The sequence below is a fragment of the Microtus ochrogaster genome, linkage group LG2 (assembly GCF_000317375.1).
Source record: "Microtus ochrogaster isolate Prairie Vole_2 linkage group LG2, MicOch1.0, whole genome shotgun sequence".
NCBI classification, from domain to species: Eukaryota; Metazoa; Chordata; class Mammalia; order Rodentia; family Cricetidae; genus Microtus; species Microtus ochrogaster.
Window position 1 is genome coordinate 32699596 of NC_022028.1, and position 22888 is coordinate 32722483.

At 46.1% G+C, this 22888-nt stretch overlaps 1 protein-coding gene across 5 annotated transcripts in view; it reads left to right on the forward strand.

Moving 5' to 3' along the window:
• Positions 1–22888, forward strand: part of Micu1 (mitochondrial calcium uptake 1) — a 146570-nt gene that overhangs the window by 100440 nt on the left and 23242 nt on the right. For all 5 annotated transcript variants that reach the window (XM_026785536.1, XM_026785538.1, XM_013351229.2 and 2 more), the window contains one exon: positions 15428–15565. In XM_026785536.1, coding sequence (XP_026641337.1) covers positions 15428–15565 — 138 coding nt within the window. The remainder of the gene's footprint in view (positions 1–15427; positions 15566–22888) is intronic.

Consider the following 22888-nt stretch of genomic DNA (forward strand, 5'->3'; position numbering starts at 1 on the left):
AATTATCGCCAAGTTTGTCTTAGCGCATCCTGGGGCATATCCGTGGATCTGAATTCGGCTCTGGAGTTCACTGTTAATAGACAGCTTTCCAGTCTGGCAGTTCGGTACCCGAGGGAGCAGTCTCTTTGATTTTCCTCACTTCTGTGTGTAATCACAGGTGTGATGTGAGTGTGGTTTTTGCATTCGGTTTCTGCCAGAGAAATTAATAAGCCATGGATGTGTTTGGTGAGGTGAATAAGTCCGTTTATCTGAACGTGCAGTTGTTAACGGGCCAGAGCTAACTAGATTTTACATGTGCACTGTCAGCTGTGCCCAGGAGCCTGCTCTCCATAGAGGAACCTAAGTTCAGTCTGGAATAAGGGGACATGGCCTTCCGGTCCTCACTAAACCAGACTTTAGAGGCCATACGAAAAGGCTCACCTTCCACCCCTGGCTTTTCCGTGGTTCCCCAGGCCCATGTGTTAGCGGACTCAGGGGCAGATGCTAAGGGCAGAGTGCAGGCTACACAGTTGCTTCTGAACTGTGCTAACTCTGTGTCCAGCCCGAGGACTGATGGCTTTAAACACTGGATCTGCCTGCCTCCGTGTGCCCTCATTAGCTGGTAATTCGGGACAGAAGACCAAGCAGCTGTTGCCACGGTGACATAATTTTATTGTGTTTATCCGGTGGGTCCTGATGAAATGTACTCATTAACATCCCTTCTGCCTCCAAACTAAAACCGGTGCCGATCTCCTCAGGTAATGCCAGTCGTGGAGGTGACAGGGCCCGTTACAGCCTCCCCGCCGTGTGGCAGCCAGAGCAAAAAGGCAGGAATTGGAATTGTAGTGAAGCTGTGGAGTGACCGACTATTAACTTCGTCTTGTGTGTCTCAGCTAGCCCTTTAGATCAGATCCATGCAGAGCTGCAGACGGCAGAGAGCTCTAGGAGATGGTGGAAGTGGCTTCAGCCACTGCCTCAGTTACCTTGTCCCGGTCATTCCCGTTGACATAGATAGCCACAGCTGCCAGTATCGTAAGACCTAAAGAAGACTTTGAAAGGACCTAAGGATCAGAGAAGCATTATTTCAGACATGAAAGCATTCTTCTAGACCCAGCAAAAGAAAAACCTGTGAGGAAGAAGTACAGAATTGCCTGATTTTCCTTTAATAAAGGCTTAGTGTTGGCAGCGAAGCCGTGGAGCCGCCATAGTCTTTCAGGTAATTAGAGTCACACTGAGAAATGTGTATGAAGTAGAAAGGAATTGAAGTCTTCAGTCCACCCGTTCGTTCCCATAGTCTCTGTCAGGAGCGTCACCTCCAGCTCCATCTGCTCTCAGCATCAGCTCTTCTGCACGGACCACTCAGGACCATGCCAGTAGGCCCTATGTAACTTCACCTCTGCCTCTTCCTCCTGGTCACCTCAGGCCAGCCAGTCTTCCACCCAGAGGCCTTTGTACTGCCGAGTGCCTGCGGTGACCTTCCTTCCTCCTTCACCCACCTTCCTTTTGTCCTCCTCACCCAGTTCCTTCCTTCAGTGGAAATGCAACCTCACTTCCTCATAGAGGCCTGTCCTGACTCCACCCTTCCACTCCGAGATGGGTTCGTCACCCATTTCTCAAGCGCGGTGTCCATTTTCTTCAGAGCACTCAGCTATGTAACCATTTCATTGTTTGTTAAAAGCCTGTCTACAAATGGGAAGGGACCTTTGAGAAAGCGGGAGAGTCAGCTCAGTTTTCAGCAAGGATTTGTGAACAGGTGTGGGCCTGTGCAAGCCCTGTTTCTACACCCTGCCTCTCTGCGCCTTCATTATGACGAACCCCAGTGTGGACCAATCAGACTTTTTCCACAGGAAACTGGACACTGGGAAGAGGGATAGCTGCCTCTTCTTGTAAATGTGTTATAACAAGTAAACTCTGAGATGGCTCAGAGGTTAGGAGCACTGGCTGTTCTTTAAGAGGTCCTGAGTTCAATTCTCAGCAACCACATAATAGCTCATCAACTGTCTATAATGAGACCTGATGCCCTCTTCTGGTGTCCAGGCATACATGCAGGCAGAATACTATATACATAATAAATAAATCTTTAAAAACAAAAACAAAAAGACAGCTCCAGGGAAATCTCTGCTGTCTGCTGTGCTGAGACAGGAGGAGGCTAACAGAAAACCAGGGCTGGGTGACTGCAGAGAAGTGGGAACCCAGCCTCTCTCTCCTTCCCTCACTTGCCCTTCCCCATCTCTGGACCACCTTCATCTCCTGGGGCTCTGAAATTCTTTTTTTGCTGAGGCCAGCTTGTTTTGTTTTTTATTATGTACACCCAAATAGAAGCTTGAAAGCAACTAGAAAAGCTAAAAAGAATGACCTCAAAGCATGCACAGGGTTTACAGGACGAGGCCCCTGTGATCACAGACCTCTGTGCACCATACACAAACTTCAAAGCCTTTCAAGGGCCCAGCGAACAAAAATCATTAGTCAGTGACTTCTCACATGACCCTCCTCAGATTTTCCTTGGTCATCTGAAGAGCTTGACTGGCCAATCAGTGGCTAGCTGAACTGGGGGCAATTCTTTTCTGTTTTTCCCAACTGTTATCATAAAAGACTCAAGGAAACTCAGGATGTAGCTCCATTGGTAGAGCACTTGTCTGGCATGCAGGGAACCCTGGTTTCCGTTGCCCAGCAACATGTAAACTTAAAAGTGAGGCAGAAGTGGTTTAGAGCCTCCCTGGGTACAGAAGACCCTGTCTCAAAAATAGAAGGCAAAAAGAAGATGAGATTAAATCGTTTTCCTATTCTCAGAGAAATACTGTTCTTTTGGGGGGACTGGGAGTGGTTACACTTGGGGAGACAGGGTTTCACTTTGTAGCCCAGGCAGCTCAAACTCTGTATCCTCCTGCTTCATCTTCTTTTGTACTGGGATTTGAGGCCTATACCACTACATCTTTCTTACTGAAAGTGTTCTGGCCTTTCACCTGCCGTGTTTACTCTGTCTTGTTAGCTTTTTCCATAATAGCTAATGATAATGAGCTCACTGCCTGTGGAACGGCTCTCTGGATGGTCAGAATTAAGGGTGGTAGGATTAGTCTATTGTCGTGGAGCACACTCTGGAGGCACAGGCAGGTGGATCTCTGTAATGCTGTCATTTCTCTAGCGCCACAATTGTTCTTCATGTCTCGGTTTGGTGATACTGTAGAAAACCACAGTCAAGAGCTGTTTTTCATAATGTTGCCTCCTCCTGGGTACACACCGCCTAACATACAGCTACCTAAGAAGAATTTCCGTTCTTCTTCCCCCTTATTCATTAGGCGCGTGCATGCTTGCATCCTCTCGCAGCCTCGATTACGGGCCTGATAATTCTTTGCAATGTTTGTCGTGGCTATAATCAAGCCAGCAACATGCATCCATGTAAAATAATTTAGAAGACCCCCAAGATTATCTGGGAAGCTGCCTTAGTCAGTGCACAGACAGCAGAACCCCTGTGTAAGTAGACACGAGCTGTTACACCTCTGTCAAAGAGCACTGTGGGGCACACATGAGTGAGCAAATGGGAAGAACTTATTCTCACTACCCCGCACCCCATTAATGTGGGGGCCTGCTTGGAGTAAGTGCAGGGCTTAGGGCTTATTCTTACAGCTCTGGCTTCCATGAATTTACCGAAGCCGAGTTTTTAAAAAGGGAGTTTATGATTCAGCCTTTAATCCCAAGCAGAGTTCGCTTTTCCCCAGCTCTTCTCCCTCTGTCTCCTACATGCAAGGAATTCATGTGAGCCATGGGAGGGGGGATTCATGTGAGCCATGGGAGGGGGGATTCATGTGAGCCATGGGAGGGGGGATTCATGAGAGCCATGGGAGGGGGGATTCATGCGAGCCATGGAAGGAGGGTAGATCCATGCAAGCCATGGAAGGAGGGTAGATCCATGCAAGCCATGGAGGGAGGGAAGATCCATGCGAGCCAGGAGGGGCAATATTAAAAGCATTATTTCTTTGTTTTTCTTTCCTTTCTCAATCAGCTTTTCTCTGTTACATTTTAAAATGTATAACTTGATAATTTCACACACTTGTGTAATGTATTTTGATCGTATTCATATATACCCCTTCCATCCTTCCTTGCCCTGCTAACCCCTTTGGACCCCTCCTTCCCAGAACAATCTCCCTTACACCCTTGTCATTTTGTTTTTCTGTGACCCACTGAGTCTGATTAGCGCAGCCTGTTTGAACATGAGTATGGTTTGGTTTTGGTTTTGGTTTTTTTCTGACGCATGAGCACCTGACCAGGGGCTAATGAAGAAAAGTGACTTGCCCTCCACTGGCAGCCAGCAGGAACTAACTGCCCATCGCTCTTCAGCCAGGGGTGGACCTCATGAGCCCCTCCTCCAGTATTGGCTATCTTTATAGAAGATGTTATATTTCTTTTTAATCGTAGCTGAAGGGATGCTAGAGAGATGGGTCAGTGGTTCAGAACGCGTGCTGCTCTTAAGACCTGAGTTCAGTGTGCAGCCCCCACATCAGGTGACTCATCACCTGTCACTCCACTCCAGGGTATCCAGTGCCCCCCTCTGTCTTCCGTGGGCACATATAAACACACATGGCATACATCCACACAGATACACATAAGCAAAAACAAGAATAAGATACGTTTTTAATGTAGCTGAAGGTAATGTTTCCTGAGCTCTCAGCTTGTGCCCGGCTGATTACTGCCACACTTATCAAACAACAAAGCACAAACATTGGAGGGATGCACCATCATCTTCTGCCAGAGAGAGAAAAGAAAATGCCGTGGAGCTCACCATGACAAAAATAACTTCTTTACTTTCTGCGTAGTAAAAATATTTAGTTACATCAGGAGCCATGCCAGGATTTTTTTTCCCTGTCAATAACTATCAAGCTTACAATATTCCTCTAGGCTGAGGCTTTTAGTATATGGCATTCTTATGCAGACACAAAAGGGAAATGCTAGTAAATAAATTAATAACTTGGTCTAAACTTGCCCTCATTCAGGAGCCAGCACACCTCTGAGTGTCTTAGCCTGACTCGGGCTGGCCGGCTGGCTGCTCCCCGACACACTGTTGTCCTCTGAGCCACCACAGCTCTGTGTTGATGCAGACTTTGAAAGGAAAATCCCACTGTCACCTGGGGTTTTCCCCTAAGCTGTTGACACCTATTCTGCCAGCTTCAACTTGTTTCTGCAGGCAGTGACAATGGCACAGCTGCTGCCTAGCCAATGACAAGCTTCAGAAGTCTACTGATTTCAGATACTAAATGTAAGACTGAGGACAGCCCAGCAGTTAAGAGCCTGATCTTCCCAGCTCCCATGTCAGGCAGCCTACACTCACCCAGAATGTTGGCTCTAGGGGATCTGACGGCCACTTCTGGCCTGTGCAGGCACCAGCATTCATGTGTATACACACACACAAACACACAGTTTAAAAATTAATGTTAATAATAATAATAATGGAGTTGGAGATGTGGATATATATATATATACATATATATGTGTATATATATATATATATAGTATTGATTTTTATTGAGCTCTACATTTTTCTCTGCTCCCCTCCCTGTCTCTCCCTTCCCCTTCATCCCTCTCCCAAGGTCCCCATGCTCCCAGTTTACTCAGGAGATCTTGTCTTTTTCTACTTCCTGAGATATGGATTGTTTACCACCCTCTTTGACCGCATGAACCTGGGAGAGTGGGCCTAAGAATGAGGCCAGCTAAAGTCTCATGCAATAGCCAACTTTATTCAGAGCATCGGAGAATTTATCCTCTGAGGGCCAAGAAGAGTCCCTAGTAAAGCATACAATCACAAGGAAAGCAGCACGTAGCAAAAACATGTTTTTCCATAGAGGCACATGAATAACACTAGCTGAAGTGAGCTCGCTCCCATCCACTGCACCCGGGAGGAGCGTGAAAACACATTCAAGAACAGTTCTGTTTTGAAGAAACTGAGAGTACAAGACCCTTGTTTTCTGGGAGTTTTCTCCCAGCACTCAGAATTCTCACAGAATTCCATTCTTGGACAGAGTCCCGACAGTGGCTCAGCAGTTAAGAGCATGTACTGCTCTTGCAGAGGACCTGAGTTCAGGCCCCAGCACCCATATTGGGTAACTTACAACCACCTATAACTCCAGCTGCAGGGTGTCAAGTGCTTCTGGACACACACAGAGAGACACATGCAGAGAGAGACAGACAGACACACACACACACACACACGCACACACACAGAGGATTTCAACGCAGTAATAATTCTTACAATGTGAAGAACTATCTAAAGGCATTTGCAGACAGAGCTCAGTGATGGGATGCTTGCCATAAAGGCATAAGGTCCTTAGTTCAATTCCCAGCAATATAGACTAAGAAGTTCCAGACCATCCTGGGCTGTCTGGTGAAACACAAGCTCAAAAAAAAAAAAATTAAGTAAAAATATTTGAGAAAAGATCAATCAAGGTAACTGTACATCTTTTATCTAATTTAACCTTCACAGTAATCCTAGGAGAGAGATACTGTCATTGTACCCATGTGATAGATGAAGTAGCCGAGGCCCGGAAGGGTTAAACGGGTTGCCTAGAGATACACAGTTGGTATTTGTCCAAGGGAGAACAAAATCAAGTCCTCTGACTGCCGTGCTGGTTTCCTGCTGCCGTGTTCTTTTGGATTCATTTCCACCCCTCAGACAAACAGTACTTTTGATGTGGATGTGGTGGGGGTGGTGATAGAGAAGATAGAGCCATGTAGAGTGTTTCCCAGAGGTCATCTGTTCCAGTGGCCAAATGGAAGGGCACCCACAAATGTCTTCAGTTAAGTGTAGATTCAGTTTGCTAACTCAGATGAGTGGGTCTTTCTGTGTTTTGATCAAAACAGTCTTACTTTCCTAGTGATACAGAGTTATGCTAATGATTTACAGACATCTATCCTTGCCTGCATTTTATAAAAATTGATGACATAGTAGAATTTTGGAATAGCAAATGAAAGGAAAAACCAGAACCTTGCTGATGGATTCTTTTGGTGCTCGCTTTAGTGAATAAATGTACCTGCCAGTCTCACCTAATTTATCACCCTAGCCGGCTTCCAGATTCTGAGTACAAACTGTTTTACTTGTGAAGCCTAGCACTGCTGTCCTACCCACAGCCTCCCTCTTGCTGTTGCTGATCTTGGCTGTCCGCATGGTTCCCTCAGTCTTGTTGTTTGTGAACTGACCCAGCAAAGGCGAGTGGTCCTTTCTAGCCAGCAGAGCCCACACCTCGTCGTCTCCTTGATGCTCTAGGGCCAACTACAAGATCCCCCTGGCCCTCGGGAATAAATGCCAATTCTAAAGAAGCCATACCATCACCCCTTAGGCCTACCATAGTCTCTACTGCAAAGTGTGTCTTAGGTGCCCATCTGGTGATAAATTGACAGCTGAATTTTATAAGACAGAGACATTCAACCAAAATTATGTAATGAGCTCCTGCTATGTGTGTGACATAGCAAATAATATAAATCCCATGCTCTTCCTCCAAGAAGTAGCTAATCCTGGGCTGGGAGGTGACCAGGTAGGTAGAATATTGCTATGAAAACATAAGGACTTATGGAAAATAAGACAAGGACCAGTACCCAAGATTATCCTTTGGACTTCCCCACCATGTGCAACATAGCACGCACGCACGCACACACACACACACACACACACACACACACACACACACACACACACCATAAGCACAAAAGAAGTTTTATTAAGCAGTATATAATGTTAGGAGAGATACAGGCACCATGAACAAGCAAAGCCTAATGCAGTGCGGGGTGTAAATGAATGAGTGCTGTTATGTCAGCAGGCATGTCCCAGATTGCAAAAATACATCAAAGCTTTCCGTAAGCTGACAGTTTTGTTTTGGGCAGCATTCCTGGCTCTCCCAGGCCTCTAGTAGCCTGTAACGCTACACTTTGGACACACCTAGTAGGCCTTACCTGTCGTCAGAGCCCAGAAGATTCTGGAAAACTGAGTGCATTTGAGATCATTAGTAGGACCATAAGGTTCAGGGAAGGACACGGTTTACACAAGGAGATGGAGCGGGGGCAGCCCCAGACAGGAAAAATGACAAGAAGAAAAATTACCCAAGTCCTTAGCATAAAACAAGCCTCCCTCCAGAGCCCCAAGTTATTCCAGGTCCTGTCAAAACTGGTGAACGCCTCCTTTGGAGCACGGAGGGTCTGGAGTTGACTGGGTTCTCCTTGCTGCGGCCGGGCAGCTTTTACGTTTCTGTCATTGCTGTGAGAAGTCACCAGACATGTGGGCAGTGCAGCTGGGAGTTTGCTCTGTGTGTCAGCGAGGTGGGGCTAATCCCCATCATGCCAGAACTCACTGGAAGTGCATACATTTTCACTGGCTAGAGTACACGGTCTGATTTATACGGGTTTCTCCCTTTATCAGTAAGGATCTTCTGTCTTTCCCCAAGGTCGATCTTTAAAGGCATTTGGCTTTAGAGGCACAGAGGTGAGGTAGTAATTGTATTTTTCTGTCTTTTTCCTTTTTTGTTTTTCTTTTCTGCTTGCAGTGGGACAGGCTCTCACTGTGTAGACTAAGCCTGTCTCGGCTCTCCATTCTCCTAACTCAGCCTCCTGAGTGTCTGGTTTACAGACGTGCACCAGCTCACCCATCTCATTTTGTCTCGGTTCCTTGCTGTGAAGAAAAGACGGTCAGTTAGAAATCACCAGCCCAGTGTAAATTCCGTGTCTAGATTACCATTACTATTTCTTAAAAGTGCTTGCGTCAGCTGTTGTTTTCCAGTTTGCCTCACCTTTAGGCATATCATGCATGGTTCTGGTTCTTTGGCGTCAAGTAATAGACAAGCCAAATCTCCAGCTCCCTGGTGAAACTGACAAGCTGTCAGCCACGCACTAGGATGGACTTGCCGTATTTTTGCCTAGGCAGCCGATCCCAACACTTTCTGTACAGATATTTGGACTCGGGAAAAGCACAAGCAGTCTGCCTCCCTACAGCCATTGATCCCTCGGTCCTTGTTTCTTATCTCCTGAAATTAGAGCATTTCTGTATTTTTTCTCCCAGCAGTCTTTCTATTTCCAAAACTCTGTGATCTCACATGAAAAGAGAAGTGTCCTTGAACTCCGAGTAACACTGGGCCTCTCAGATCTCACAGGAATGTATAATGCAAAGCCAGGGATTTTTCACGTTACTGGAAGCAGAAATTGCCTATAACATCTAGTGCTTGCTAAAAGTTCTCTTAAAGGAAAAAACCCCCGAAATCCCTCAGCAGTTTCGTGTGGCAACGGTAACTTCACTGAGGGGCTGGGACCCGGCACAGCAGTTCCTTTTGCCCTTTGTTGGTCAGGTTCTTCAGGAAGGGTACCCAGAACTGCCACAGGATGCGAATGATCCATGCAAGCTGACTGGACAAGGACGCTCAAGTGTTAAGCCTACTGAGAGTGTGCAGACTGAGCCCGGCAGCCTCGGAATCTCCTTTGAAGATCCTGCTCTTCCAGGCCGCCTTTTCTTTGAAAACAGATCTTTCCTAATACCACCCTGACACATTTGAACAGAAGACGGGTTAACTGGCTGAACGTCGCCCAAGACTCTTCAGGAGAGGCAACCTGGTTAATTGGGCTCATATAATATTTAAATGGTAGTTAAAATGCCCAAGACATTCCAACTAGTGACCTAGCAGACTGCCAAATTTGAAACAAATGCAGCTGGCAATCTACTTTTTTTTTTAAAGACAGTGTCTCATGTAGCTCAGAATGACCTGTGTGTGCAGCCAAGGATAACCCTCGTGTAGCTCAGAATGACCTGTATTGTATAGCCAAGGACAACCCTCGTGTAGCTCAGAATGACCTGTGTTGTATAGCCAAGGATAATCCTCGTGTAGCTCAGAATGACCTGTGTGTGCAGCCAAGGATAACCTCTAACTTCTTACCCTCCTGTCTTGTACTTCCCTGAATGCTGGGGTAATAGGGACCACATATGCCATCACTTCCAGTTAATGCAGTGCTGGGGACCGAACCCAGGGCTTCATGTGTGCCAGTCACGCTCTCTGTCAGCTGAGCCACATTGCCAGCCTTTCTTCCCCCACCTTCATTGTTGTTGTTGTTTATGACAGGGTCTTTTTATGTAGCCCAGGCTGCCCTGGAACTCACCACATAGTCAAAGTTAGCCTGGCAGTCTGGATCCTCTTGCCTCAGGTTCCAGATGTGCCCTCAGTCACGGAGTGTGATGTGTTCTTTGTTTCTGAGGTGTTAATCCCTGCCATTAAGCACCACAGTGAAGTATTATCTTTTTAACAAAAACAGGATTCTTCCTTGTTTAAAAATACAGAAATCCTGAGTCAGGCCTAGTGGGTCACACCTATAATCCTTGTGCTCCAGGTGTGAGGCAGGAGGATTAAAAGGTCAAGGCCCAGCATGGTCTACAAAAAGTTCAAGGAAAGCTTGGGCAATACAGTCAGACTTTGGCTCAAACAAAGGAAAATATAGAAGCTACAGGTGAATATTTCATTTCTTTCCTTACTAGGAAAGAGTTCTTAGGCATAACTACTTAAAAAGATAGTATATATCTAGCTGTAATAAAGATTTTCATACATAAAATAGATCTAGACCAAGTTAAAAGATGGGCAAACTGGGTGAAAATTACCATACATTAACAAGGGCAAACATTTTATCTTATACTAAGTATCACTGTTTCCGCTTGTGTGTGTTTTGCCTGCATGTATGTCTGTGTACCACCTGGGGCTGTCAGTCAGAAAGGTTAACCCCGTTCCTGGTCTAGCTACACGACTGGGACTCAGGATTTGGTCAAGTGATTTAATCACAGCCCAAACTTCCTTCTTTTTGATTCCCTGGGGCAGTTCTTAAACTTCTGGGCTTAATGATTTTCCCACCTAAACCTCCCAAGTAGCTAGGATTACAGGCACACACCACCTTTCCCAGGCAAAACAAAACAACAACAAACAAAAAAAAGGGAAAAAAAGACAAGGTTTGGCCCTGAAACACTAGTGAACAAGGCTGGCCTCGTAATTCGCCTGCCTCTGCCTCTGCCTTCTCAGTGTGGAGACTAAAGGTATGCACCACCGTGCCCAGCCCACATCTTGAGTGCTGGAATTACATGTATTCACCACCACTTCTGGCTCCAGCTAAACCAGTTTTAAACTGTAAGAACTCTTTAAGTTTGGAATTGAAAAGTATAGTTGTTTAGGCTGGCATGTCACTCAGAGATAGAATAATCACTTGCCCAGCGTGCACAAGGACCCAGCACCACAAGCAGCCTAGCAGTTTGGTTGATATTCAGTAATCTCATGGTCTGAGTCTGCTGGACTGTGTTAGCCGTGCTGAGCACAGAGCGGATGTTGCCTCCATTCCAAACTTCAGGCCTGCACGTCCTCACCTTGCCAGAAGACAGCCATGAGTGAGGCCATGAAGATTCCTCGTAGTTTAGAGATGCCCATCCAATTACAGAAACAGATTGCAGCTCAAACTTTAAAATACGGTGTGCCACGGGAAATAGTGCCTGTAATCCATTTTCTTTTTCATGAACCTAATAGTATGAAACTCCTGCAGGAATAATGGTGGCACAGAAGCCCCTTGCGGTGTTGCACTGTGCAATTTAGAAGCTAGAAAAGGCCTCTGCAGAGTTTGTCATTCTGAAACGCTTGTGTACGGGAAAGGTTTGCCTGGGGACTGGACAGGTCTCTTCTGAGGCTGTCACTGTGTGATAGTGTGGTCCGCTTTACACCTCCTAGAGTGTAATAACGCCTTGTCTTCACTAAGTGATGACCCACTTTCAGATACCGATTTCTTCCTCCTTTCTACTGTTTTTCCATCTTTTTTTTTTTAGCCATTATATTAAAACATATTTTCTTCTCTCCCTCGCTTTTCATCTTCCTCGGATCATCTCCCATAGATAAATATAGACCATCTGTCCTTCCAAAAGGCTATCCTCCTCTCTGCGAGGAGCAGGGGACAAAAACACTGTGTGTAGAAAGCCCGGAAAAATCTTAGCATTTGCTGGCTGGCTTCTCTTTTCTAGCCCTTGCTTGCCTGCCCCGCCACCCCTCTGGGGATCAGCAGGGAGACAGCTGATGTATGTTTGAGACCGTGGCAGGGGCTGCAGAGGGAAACTCTGTCAGCTGCCTTTGAAACGCGGAGGAGCAGCACAGACAATGAGTGGTGTGCTGGGCCACAGGTTCTTTGCCACAGGACTAACTAGAATGGAATTCCTTAATTGTCACCTAAGTGGAATTTACGGGGATCCAACCTAAGTGAGCATGTGTTTGCTAAGTCAGTGCAAGCCAGAGACTGGAGACCACTTCCAGATACACAGGCATTTCCTGCATTCTGATAATTTTTTAATGACTGGTGTCTCTCCTTGAGGCCCTTCCTTGACCTTGAGGATTGATCATTCACCCACAGCACACCTGCAGAACTGTCAATACTAAAGATGCAAGATGGGGACCAGGCATGGCTTCCTTGAAGAACTGAGGCAGCAGGATCATGAGTTTGAGTCCAATTTGGTCTGCATAGTGAGACTCTGTCGAAAGATAATTGCACGAATGATCTCTACAGCCATGTAACATCTGTCCATGGCCCTTGACATTTTAAGCTAGTGAAACTCAATCTTCAAAACTACCAAACTTTCACTTAAGTAGGTCTTCAGCTTTAAAATGTTGAACCAGTAGAATGTAGAATGTTTGTGTCTGTTTGTTACTAGTTGTGTGTGTGTAAAATACCCACATACGGCCCCACCCCTGCCATATTTATGACTTCAGAAACAGCCGGGTGGTGGTGGTACATGCCTTTAATCCCAGCACTCGGGAGGCAGAGGCAGGAGAATCTTTGTGAGTTCAAGACCAGCCTGGTCTGCAAGAGCTAGTTCCAGGACAGGCTCCAAAGCTACAGAGAAACCCTGTCTCGAAAAACAAAACAAAACAAGAAAAGACTTGAGAAACGTACAGACTGGCACACATGAGGCCCTGATCCCCTCAATGCAGAAAAAAATCTCATTAGGTAGATAGTGTTGCCTCAGAAGGCGCAGTAGCCTAAGCAGAGAGGCGCTGCCCAGAGGCAAATCAAAGAGCTAAAGCCCTGAGTTCTGAAGTGGGCCAGACTGTGCAGAAAGAGCAAATATTAGTGTTTAAGGGTTTCAGTTCTAATTGCTTAATAATAATGAAACCTGTTACCAAAAGCCAAGTCTGGGCCTTCAAATGTTAGTAAAAATCCTAATTTGATCACTGAAATTGCTGCTTGAGGGTCTCCCCTGGAAACTGCCCTTGAAAAATACCAGAGGCATCTTTGCACTTCTGAAGGCTGATAACTGAAGGACTTCCCTGAGCCAACTGCTGTCCGGTTTGCAGACAAACATTTCAGCCTCAAGTCTGCCTTGCCGCAGAGGGCTGAAAGGCTGAGGTGTGAGATTACCCCCACGACATGGGGAATTCCAGAAAGGGGAGTACCAATGTCCAGCCTGCAGAACAGGGGCAGTAGCTTCATCTTAGGATCCGATTGTAAATGGATTCTGTACCGCCAACTCTGACTCAGGCGTTTAAGCCCACTGGAAACAGAGACCTGCCTGCTGCAAACAGTGCAGAAAGTTGCCCACTTGCAGAATTTTTATCAGTTCCTCTGTTTTCTTCCAGGATGGTAAATTGAGCCATAAATCAAACTTAAATCGAATCCCAAAACCTTTGGGTCTTGTCAGAAATTAATCAGTCCTGTGGAAGTGATGGAATGACCGATGTAGAACACCGCGGGCTTGGGTGGGGAAGGAGACCTTCACTCGGTATTGATGGCGTTGATTTCCTTTGCAGATAGCTTTGCTTTCTCTTAAACAAGGCTCTCAGCCCCCCACTCCCACCCCCGGTGTTCCAGTTGATTGAAAAGGACCGAGTGCTGTCCTGAAGGTTGGGGAGAAGCAGGAAATGGTGTCGGCCCCGATGGGCTGGGCTGCCTTTGCACATCCAGCCTTGTAACATGTGCTCGCATAGTGCCTCAGTCTTCTTACCTGCAGAGTGGAGCTTAAATGAAAGAAGGTGTACGTTAGCTGCCTGGGTGTGGCACATGCCCAGTAAAGGGTCGCTATTACAGCATGGTTCTCATGGCTCGGACACTCCCGTGGCTCATGAGTGAGGAGATGTGGTGTGTCAGCTGACCAGGCCAACTGAGGAAATGAGAAGGGAAAGAATCCTCTCTTAGCGATTTCCGTTTTCATTGCTTGTCTCGTGTGTCCTATCTCCATAGGGCGAAAACAGAATTGTCTCCTTCCTTTCTGTGCCGCACAATGACCAATCCAAGTGCTGGAAGACTAGAAGACAATCAGGAAGTGCTGTTGATGTGCCCTTAGTACCCTCTGACGTCTGTGTATACCCTCTCAGGAAAACACATTAGCCCTGCCATGTAGGAATGGGAACATGTTCCAGTAAAACCGTGGAGAGATCCTACCATCTTCACGTCATTTTCTTTAAATGAAATCTCAATTTTCTGATAACCCTTAGAATAGCTAGAAGTCCTTAATGCTTAGACTTTTCATCTGCATATATAAATGTCTTTAATGATTTTTCAGTAGCTTTGTAATTAGCAAGTCTGCTAAGGGCATTTTATGCTGTATACATATTTTTAAATACCTATTTTTCTTAAACTCTATGGATATCCTAATATTCAGTTATTCATTTTCCAGAAAACTTATAAATGTATTAATTACTCTTGTTTGAAGTCCCTAAAGATCTAAGTGCATACAAAAACTTGATTTGGGGGCTAGAGATGGCTCATCAGTTAAGAGCACTGGCTGTTCTTCCAGAGGACCCGAGTTTGATTCCCAGCACTCACATGGCAGCTCACAAAAGCTTGATTTTGCATATGCACAATTGATAAAATTTGTAATCGTGTTTAAGTCTTCTCTGAGAAGTAAGGCATGGGAAATCTTAGAGAGTGGTTATTACTTTTCATGTAGAAATCCCAGCACTTGGGAGGCAGAGGCCAGCCTGCTACAGACTGAGTTCTAGGCCAGCCAGGGTTACATAGTGAAAGTCTGTGGGAAGGAAGGAAGGAAAAAAGGAAGGAAGGAAGGAAGGAAGGAAGGAAGGAAGGAGGAGGAGGGGAGGAGAGGAGAGGTGAGGAGAGGGAAGGGGGAAGGGGAAAGGAAGGGGAAGGGGAGGGAGCAAGGAAAAAATTGTGATTTTTTGAATTTTTGTAGAGTTTTAAAATTGGCACTATCCTCTCAAGAGTGCCCCTGACCTGTGGGGTATGGGAGGAGCTTTGACTGTTCTGGGTTTTTTTTTTATTAGTATTAGCACATATTGATAACTCAGTAATGATTTTTATTGTGGTAATTTCATGTATGCATATAAGCAGTTCTGGTTTATCTGTGAGATACTGAGGGCCAAATTCATTTCTTTCATGGAACACTGTTGATCATTCTGCAATCCATGTTAAAACCTTCCATTTACTCCCACAAACACTCTGTCTCCTTCCCACCCAGTTTGAACGCCATGACCCGGTGGATGGACGAATCACTGAGAGGCAGTTTGGTGGCATGCTGCTGGCCTACAGCGGAGTGCAGTCCAAGAAGCTGACCGCCATGCAGAGACAGCTGAAGAAGCACTTCAAGGATGGGAAGGTAGGGTAACTTGGATGCAGGGGAAAGAAAACCATAGAAACGTCTGGTTATTTCACAGACATCAACAATAATGAGGATGTATCTTGAGCCGTCTCTTGTAACCCAGGGTTACAAGTGCAGAGAGAGAACAATAATGAACAGTGGACAAAGAACGGGAAAGAGTGCAAAAAAAGCCCAGCTTTCTTGTTCAGGCAAAAGTGGTACCATGCACTGGGATTGAGAAGTATAGAAGAGGCTAATTTAGATTAAAAAAAGGATAGAGTTCTGTCAAAGATGGCTTGAATTTAACTGTTGTTTCTTTGTTTGTTTTGTTGGTTAGTTTTTCAAAACAGGGTTTCTCTGTGTAGTCCTGTCTGTCCTAGAACTTGCTTGGTAGACCAGGCTGGCCTCAAACTCACCTAAATCCGCATTCTCCTGCCTCCAGAGTGCTGGGTTAAAAGACGGGCACCACCGCTGCCTAGCTATGATGACTTGAGTTTAAAATCGCTATAGGTTATCCACACAGAGATGATCACGAGGCAGCTCAGTATCCAAGTCTACCTCAGAGCTTTGAGCCAGGTTTGTTAATCACTAACACCGTTAGATTTTTTTTTTTGTTTGTTTGTTTGTTTTTTTGAGACAGGGTTTCTCTGTGGTTTTGGAGCCTGTCCTGGAACTAGCTCTTGTAGACCAAGCTGGTCTTGAACTCACAAAGATCCGCCTGCCTCTACCTCCCGAGTGCTGGGATTAAAGGCGTGCACCACCACCGCCCGGCTACACCATTAGATTTAAAACCATGAGTGCTGGAGAGATTTCCTCAGGGGAGCCTTACACAGAATGAAAACTCTGGACCAAGGGCAGAATCCAAGGAAACATGATTTTGAGAAGCCGGGTTAAGGACTTACTCAGTCAGCAATTAAAAAACAAACAAACAAACAAAAAACAAAAAAAATGCTATGTTATCGCTATGATAACACCATGACCAAAAGCGACTAGGAGAAGAAAGGAGTATTCATCATCAGAGGAAACAAACAAGAAACCTAGAGGCAGGAGCCGAAGCAGAGGCCATGGAAAAAACGTTGTTTACTGACTTAGTCGGCGATAGCACCACAGACTTCCCTATGGCTATTCTGATGAGGTGGTTTTCTCAGTAAAGGTACCACCTTCTCAAAGGACTCCAGCTTATGCCAAGTTGACAGAAAATTAACACACAAGGACGCAAACTGTGAGTCCAAAATCAGCAGTAATCATAGAACATATGAGGAGCTCGTGTGGCTGGAGCATCCCAGACAGGACAGATGAGGTCAGAGAGGCACAGAAGAAGCCCAGGCATTGCTCAGAACAATGAGAGGGCGCTGAAGGTTTGAGGGTGAAATGACACGGTTGGTTATATACATAATGAGTCATGGCCCTGTCGTGGAAGATGATGTGGGAATGCGCAAGAGCAGGAGCAAAAAGACTGATAATGAGTTGTCAGAGGATTTAGGAAGAGGGGAGAAGTCTGGGCAGCACTGAAATAAGAGACCTTGGCTCCCAGGAGCTCTGCCCAGTCCTGCTCGCTGCGCTTCTCTAGACTGGCTGCACCACCCGAAATAGGAAAAGGACCGACCACAAGATGCACTGGGGGCAGCGGAAACTGGAAGAGAGACCTGACTGCCAGCTGCTCAGGCACTCAGACACAATAACCCCGGACTAGAGCAGAGAACTCAGGAATTCTCACTGCAGGCCCCACACCTTTGCTGCTGGACAGCAGGAGGCATGTGGCCATGACCAGAGCACCAGCCTGGCACTGAATATGTTCCATCAGTGATGACCAGTGAGGTGTGGTGTGGTCAAGACAAGACCTCAGCTGCTTCCCTGGTGGTCTCCGTGGTCACCGTAGCTAAATTCCCTAACCTCACTGGCCTTGGGAACTGAACAATTCCTAACTGCTTGCCAATCACTAGAAAAGAAATAAGATAGTCAAGATTTGTCCCAGTTTTCTTATGGTTTGTCTAAGAAATCTTTCATGAACACCACTGTTTTCTATCCACTTCTCAGCTGGACATTTTTCCTCCTCGCCTTGGATGTTGAAAAGCTGAAAGCATTCTGAGCCAGGCTCAGTTCTTCTGAACTCAGTCCAGCCTGTTTCCACAGCAGGTGTTCTCTTAGCTGAGGATAGACTTGTCATCAGTGGGAAGTAAGAGAAGATTTCTCCCCACCCCACTAAAGCGCTTCTGCAGTACCCAGCACCCAGCTCGTGTCTATAAAAAGTATATCGATGGCGAGTGTTCAGGTGGACTTTTAGCCTTGCTGGACACGTGATGCTTGCATCAAGCAAGCAGTATTCTGTAGGCAGACTTTTCATCTTTGTTTTGTGAGAGCTTTTTCATGTTGGTTGTTTGTTAGACTTTAGGGGTGCTGAGGATCTAGCCTAGGGCCACCTGTATGCTAGGCAGATGTGTTACGCTGAGCCACATGCCCAGCCCGGACAGACCTATTTTTAAAGGTTGTTACAGACGTTGGCTTGACCTTAAGTTCGCTATCAATCATGATAGACTAATCCATATTTTATCATGAACTTATATTTGAAAGTAATGGATTAGGGGTTGGAGACATCTCCCGTGAAGGCATACAATGTTTTACCTTGTCCAGGAGTTAATTTAAGACCAAAGACCTTGCGAAAGAGAGCTCTGGCATGAAAGGACAGACTTTGTGAAACCGGGAATCTGGGTGCAAAATTACTTTTGGCCAGAATTTCTAGCCTGCTTTAGCTAGGAGATTAAAATTGATTGCCCTCTTGTGCTGATTAAATAGTTGTGAACATAGCAATTATCCAAAATGAGAGTTAATAAAGGGCCTTTGCTCCTAATATTTCCAGCCCATCTCTCCAGAACCATTTCCCATTAAGAAGAAATCCCCATCTGTTTCTGAGTGCTTCTTTTATTCCATTTTAACATGAAAATGTGAGGGCTAGAGAGACGGCTCAGCACCCACATGGTGGCTCCCAGTCATCTGAAACTCCAGCTCCAGGAGATCTGATGCCTTCTTCTGGCTGCTACAGGCAGTAGACATGCACATGGTACACCCGTGTATACACCAAAACTCATGCCCATAAAACAAAAATAAATAACTCTTATAGATTTATGAGGCAAGGCCTTCTTCAAGCCAATTAAGTTAGAAGTTCAATGGTAGATCCAGGCATGTATTTTGTTTTTGTTTTTTGAGATAGGGTATCTCTATAGCTTTGGAACCTGTCCTGGAAGTCACTCTGTAGACCAGACTGGTCTTGAACTCACAGAGATCCGCCTATCTCTGCCTCCCAAGTGCTGGAATTAAAGGTGTCTGCCACCACTGCTCGGCCAGGCATGTGTTTCTTAAACCCCCTGGTTTCTTTTATCCCAGTCTTTACTCCATTTCCTCCCCTTCAAGATCCTATTCAAAGGCCAGGCGGTGGTGGCACGCGCCTTTAATCCCAGCACTCGGGAGGCAGAGGCAGGTGGATCGCTGTGAGTTCGAGTCCCACCTGGTCTACAAGAGCTAGTTCCAGGACAGGCTCCAAAACTGCAGAGAAACCTTGTCTCTAAAAGCAAAAACAAAAACAACAACAACAAAAAAAAAGATCCTACCCAAAGAAGAAGGAATCCCTGTTAGAGTTGAAGAACGTTCATCACGACTGGTTGTATAGCGGTGAGCCTAGGGGTTTACAAATGACTACCCACCGGTTACTGCTTTCTTCTTTTTGTAACATTAATGCAGTATTGATTCATCTTCTCTCTGTCAAACTCTGAGCCAATCACTTTTCCAGACTTCCTGGGGAGGTTCAGGAAAAGGAACATAAGGAGCAGACAAGACCTAGAAGAAAGAAATGTTGAGGGATAGAAGCAGAGACATGTTCACATGTGAAGAGGACGAAATGGCTACCACTGGGCAAGAGGGCCCCATGGTGTCTGAGAGAGCAAAGCCAGGAATTGCACTGGAGGGCTGTATTTCAGAGAGGGTTCCTGGAATCACCAGACTCCCCAGATGGTCCCAGTCCTAGAGCTAGCCACCCCCGTGACAGCCCAGCCCCAGAGCTAGTCACCCCTGTGACATCCCAGCCCCTGAGCTAGCTACCCCTGTGACATCCCAGCCCCAGAGCTAGCCACCCCCGTGACAGTCTAGCCTCAGAGCTAGCCACCCAGTGACATCCCAGCCCCAGAGCTAGCCACCCCCATGACAGCCCAGCCCCAGAGCTAGCCACCCCCATGACAGCCCAGCCCCAGAGCTAGCCACCCCCATGACAATCTAGCCTCAGAGCTAGCTACCCCTGTGACATCCCAGCCCCAGAGCTAGCCACCCCCGTGACAGCCCAGCCCCAGTTTGGCTGTGTTGTAAATGCCCCTTGAAAAGATGCAGGTTTGGAAATTGCAGCTTGGTAGAGATGAGATGAGGAAGGTGGGCCGGGCAAGCTACTGAGGAGACGTCTCATTGGTCAGTGTTTCTGGTCAGTTCAACACTGCTGCACATGACACAGTAGCCGCGAGGCATTCTGAGAGGGATAAACTTGGGACAGACCTACATTTCCAGGGGGCTCTGAGGCAGGAGAGCTGCTTCCAGGGGAGGGAAGACAGCAGGAACAGGGTGTAGCACTGACACTTTGTATGCACTAAACACTTACCACTCTTGTGCCCAGTTATCACAGTCTTGCTTGGTTGACAGAACCATTGTTCAGATAACAAAGTATTCTTAAGAGCTTTAGCTGTTGGCCAGAAGTCACACACTGTCTAAGAGGCAGCCCCAATATCCAAAGCCAAGAAGGTTCCATAACCTTCCTACTGATGACCTATTCATTGTCACAGTTTGTGACAAGGAATTAACTCTGCAGCCTGTAGTGGCCTCAACCTCTCAATCCTCCTGCCTCAGCCTCCCAGTGCTAGGATTTCAGGCATGTCCCACCACTCTCAGCTGGTTGTCACTGTTCCCTATGATCCAAATAAGCACAAGGTTTGGGAGACACAACAACCCATGGTCACAAGGCTCCAGCCTAAGGTTCTTAGGGACATAGAAAGGCCCACTAATTGGAGCAGATGGTGGAGGACGGTAAGTCTGAGGCCAAGAAGCCTGGGAGCCGATCCGCTTGGCAACAGGAAATCTCTGGCACTTTGTGAGCAGGGAAAGATGAAGATATGAAGAAAGTGATGTTTCAAGAAAATTAGATACTTGCGGCAACATCAGTAACAGAAATATGTAATTTCCCCTGCTGCCAAGTTGCAGCTGAAGACAGCTAGGGTTTACAAAAGGAGAGCACTGTATGAAATAAGAGTCTGAGCCAAGACCAGATGACAAGGTGAGGACAGCCATGGTATAAGGGAGAAAAAGACTTTTCAGTGGATGATGAAAGAAGCTTGAGCAATCAGACTCACTCCCTGCAAATGAACTTGCTGCCTGATTTAAGTCTGGGCAAAGTATTTGTGAGGGTGTTCATGCTCATCCAGGTGCGTGTTCATCGGTGCTGGATGTCTGGCTCTACAGCTAACTCCAGAGGAAGCCAGCTTCTCCTTACCATGTTCTTATCTCCTCCAGCTGCACTTTCTGTTTTGACAAGTCAGTGTTTCTCTACGTAGCTTTGACTGTCCTGGAACTCACTTTGTAGACCAGGCTGGCCTCAGAGTCCCATAGATTCACCTGCCTCTGCCTCCTGTGTGCTCCACCATGCCTGGAAAAACTTTATTTTTTAAAACTTATCTATTGGGGGAGCAGAGCGTACATATTCTGCAGCATGTGTGGAGGTCAGAGGGCACTTGAAGGCACCTGCACTCTCTTCCCACCCTGCAGAGAGCGAGGACCGAACTCAGGTCATCAGGCCCTGCCAGCAAGAACCTTGATCCACTGAGTCATCTCACCAGTCCTGCATTTTAATTTTCTAAACAGTTTCTACTGCGGTGTAATTTATAAGCCATAAAAGTCATCATTTTAATCGTACAGTACAGTAGTTCTTAGTAAATGTTCAGTTATGCAACATCACTGCCAACAGTATGAAAGCATTTCCGTCACCCCAGAAGATCCCTTGTGCTCGTTCTCAGTGCGCATCTCTGCCCTGCTCCCATCAATCAATCGCCCGTTCTGAACATTTCATAATAACTACAGTGAAGTCTTTCTCCTCTGGCTTTTCTGCTTAGCATAATGTTGAAGATTCATCTGTGCTAAAGCACATATTAATTGGGGTGCTTTTTTGCTTTTTATTGCTGAGTAGTAAATAGCATCCCATCATCCATGTTTTCTTCACCCATTCGCCATCAAACACACAACCAAACTGCTTCCATTTGAGGCTGTTAGAAATTCTGCTAGTTCCAGGACAACCAGGGCTGCTACACAGAGAAACCCTGTCTCGAAAAAAAAAAAAAAAGAAAGAAAGAAAAGAAAGAAAAAGAAATTCTGCTGTTCTCAATGTTTATGTGCAGGTTTTTACATAGACCTGTTTTGATGTTGAAGTCCTCCTTTAATTTTTGTTTTGTTTTTTGTTTTTCGTGACAGGATTACTCTTTGTAGCTTTGGAGCCTGTCCTGGAACTCACTCTGTAGACCAGGTTGGCTGGCCTTGCCTCCCGAGTGCTGGGATTAAAGGCATGTGCCACCACAGCCTGGCTAGTTCTTTTATTATTATGTTATGTGCATGAATGTTTTGCTTGCATATATGTTTGTAAAACATGAGTGTGCCTGGTGCCTGCAGGGCCCAGACGAGGGTGTCAGATCCCCTGGAACTAGAGGTACTGACAGGTGTGAATGGACTTCATGTGGATGCTGGGAGCGGAACCTGGGTCCTCTGGAAGAGCGGCCAGTGTTCCTAATTACTGCGCCATCTCTCCAGTGCCTGGACCTGTGTTTATTTGTTTTTAGTTTTTAGAAGACTTCTAGGAGGAAGATAGGGTTGTGCACAGCTTTAATCCTGGCACTTAGGAGGGACAGACAGAAGAATCTCTGTGAATTTGAGGCCGGCTTGATATTCAGTGTGATGATTTCTAGGATAGCCAGAGCTATGTGGAGAGACCCTGTCTCAAAATAAACCTCCCAAACTGTTTTCCACAGTGACCATTGTACTTTTCCACATGAGTATGAGAATCCCATTTCTCTGCATTCTCAATAATACAATAATCCTTGCTCATTGTCTTTTACACAGTCATCTTAGTAGCTCGTTATAGTTTTAGTTTGTTTTTCCCATTGTGTTTGTCGTTCACTCATATCTTGTTTTATTTGTTTTTTTGGTTTTTCGAGACAGGGTTTCTCTGTGGCTTTGGAGCCTGTCCTGGAACTCGCTCTGTAGACCAGGCTGGTCTCGAACTCACAGAGATCCGCCTGCCTCTGCCTCCCGAGTGCTGGGATTAAA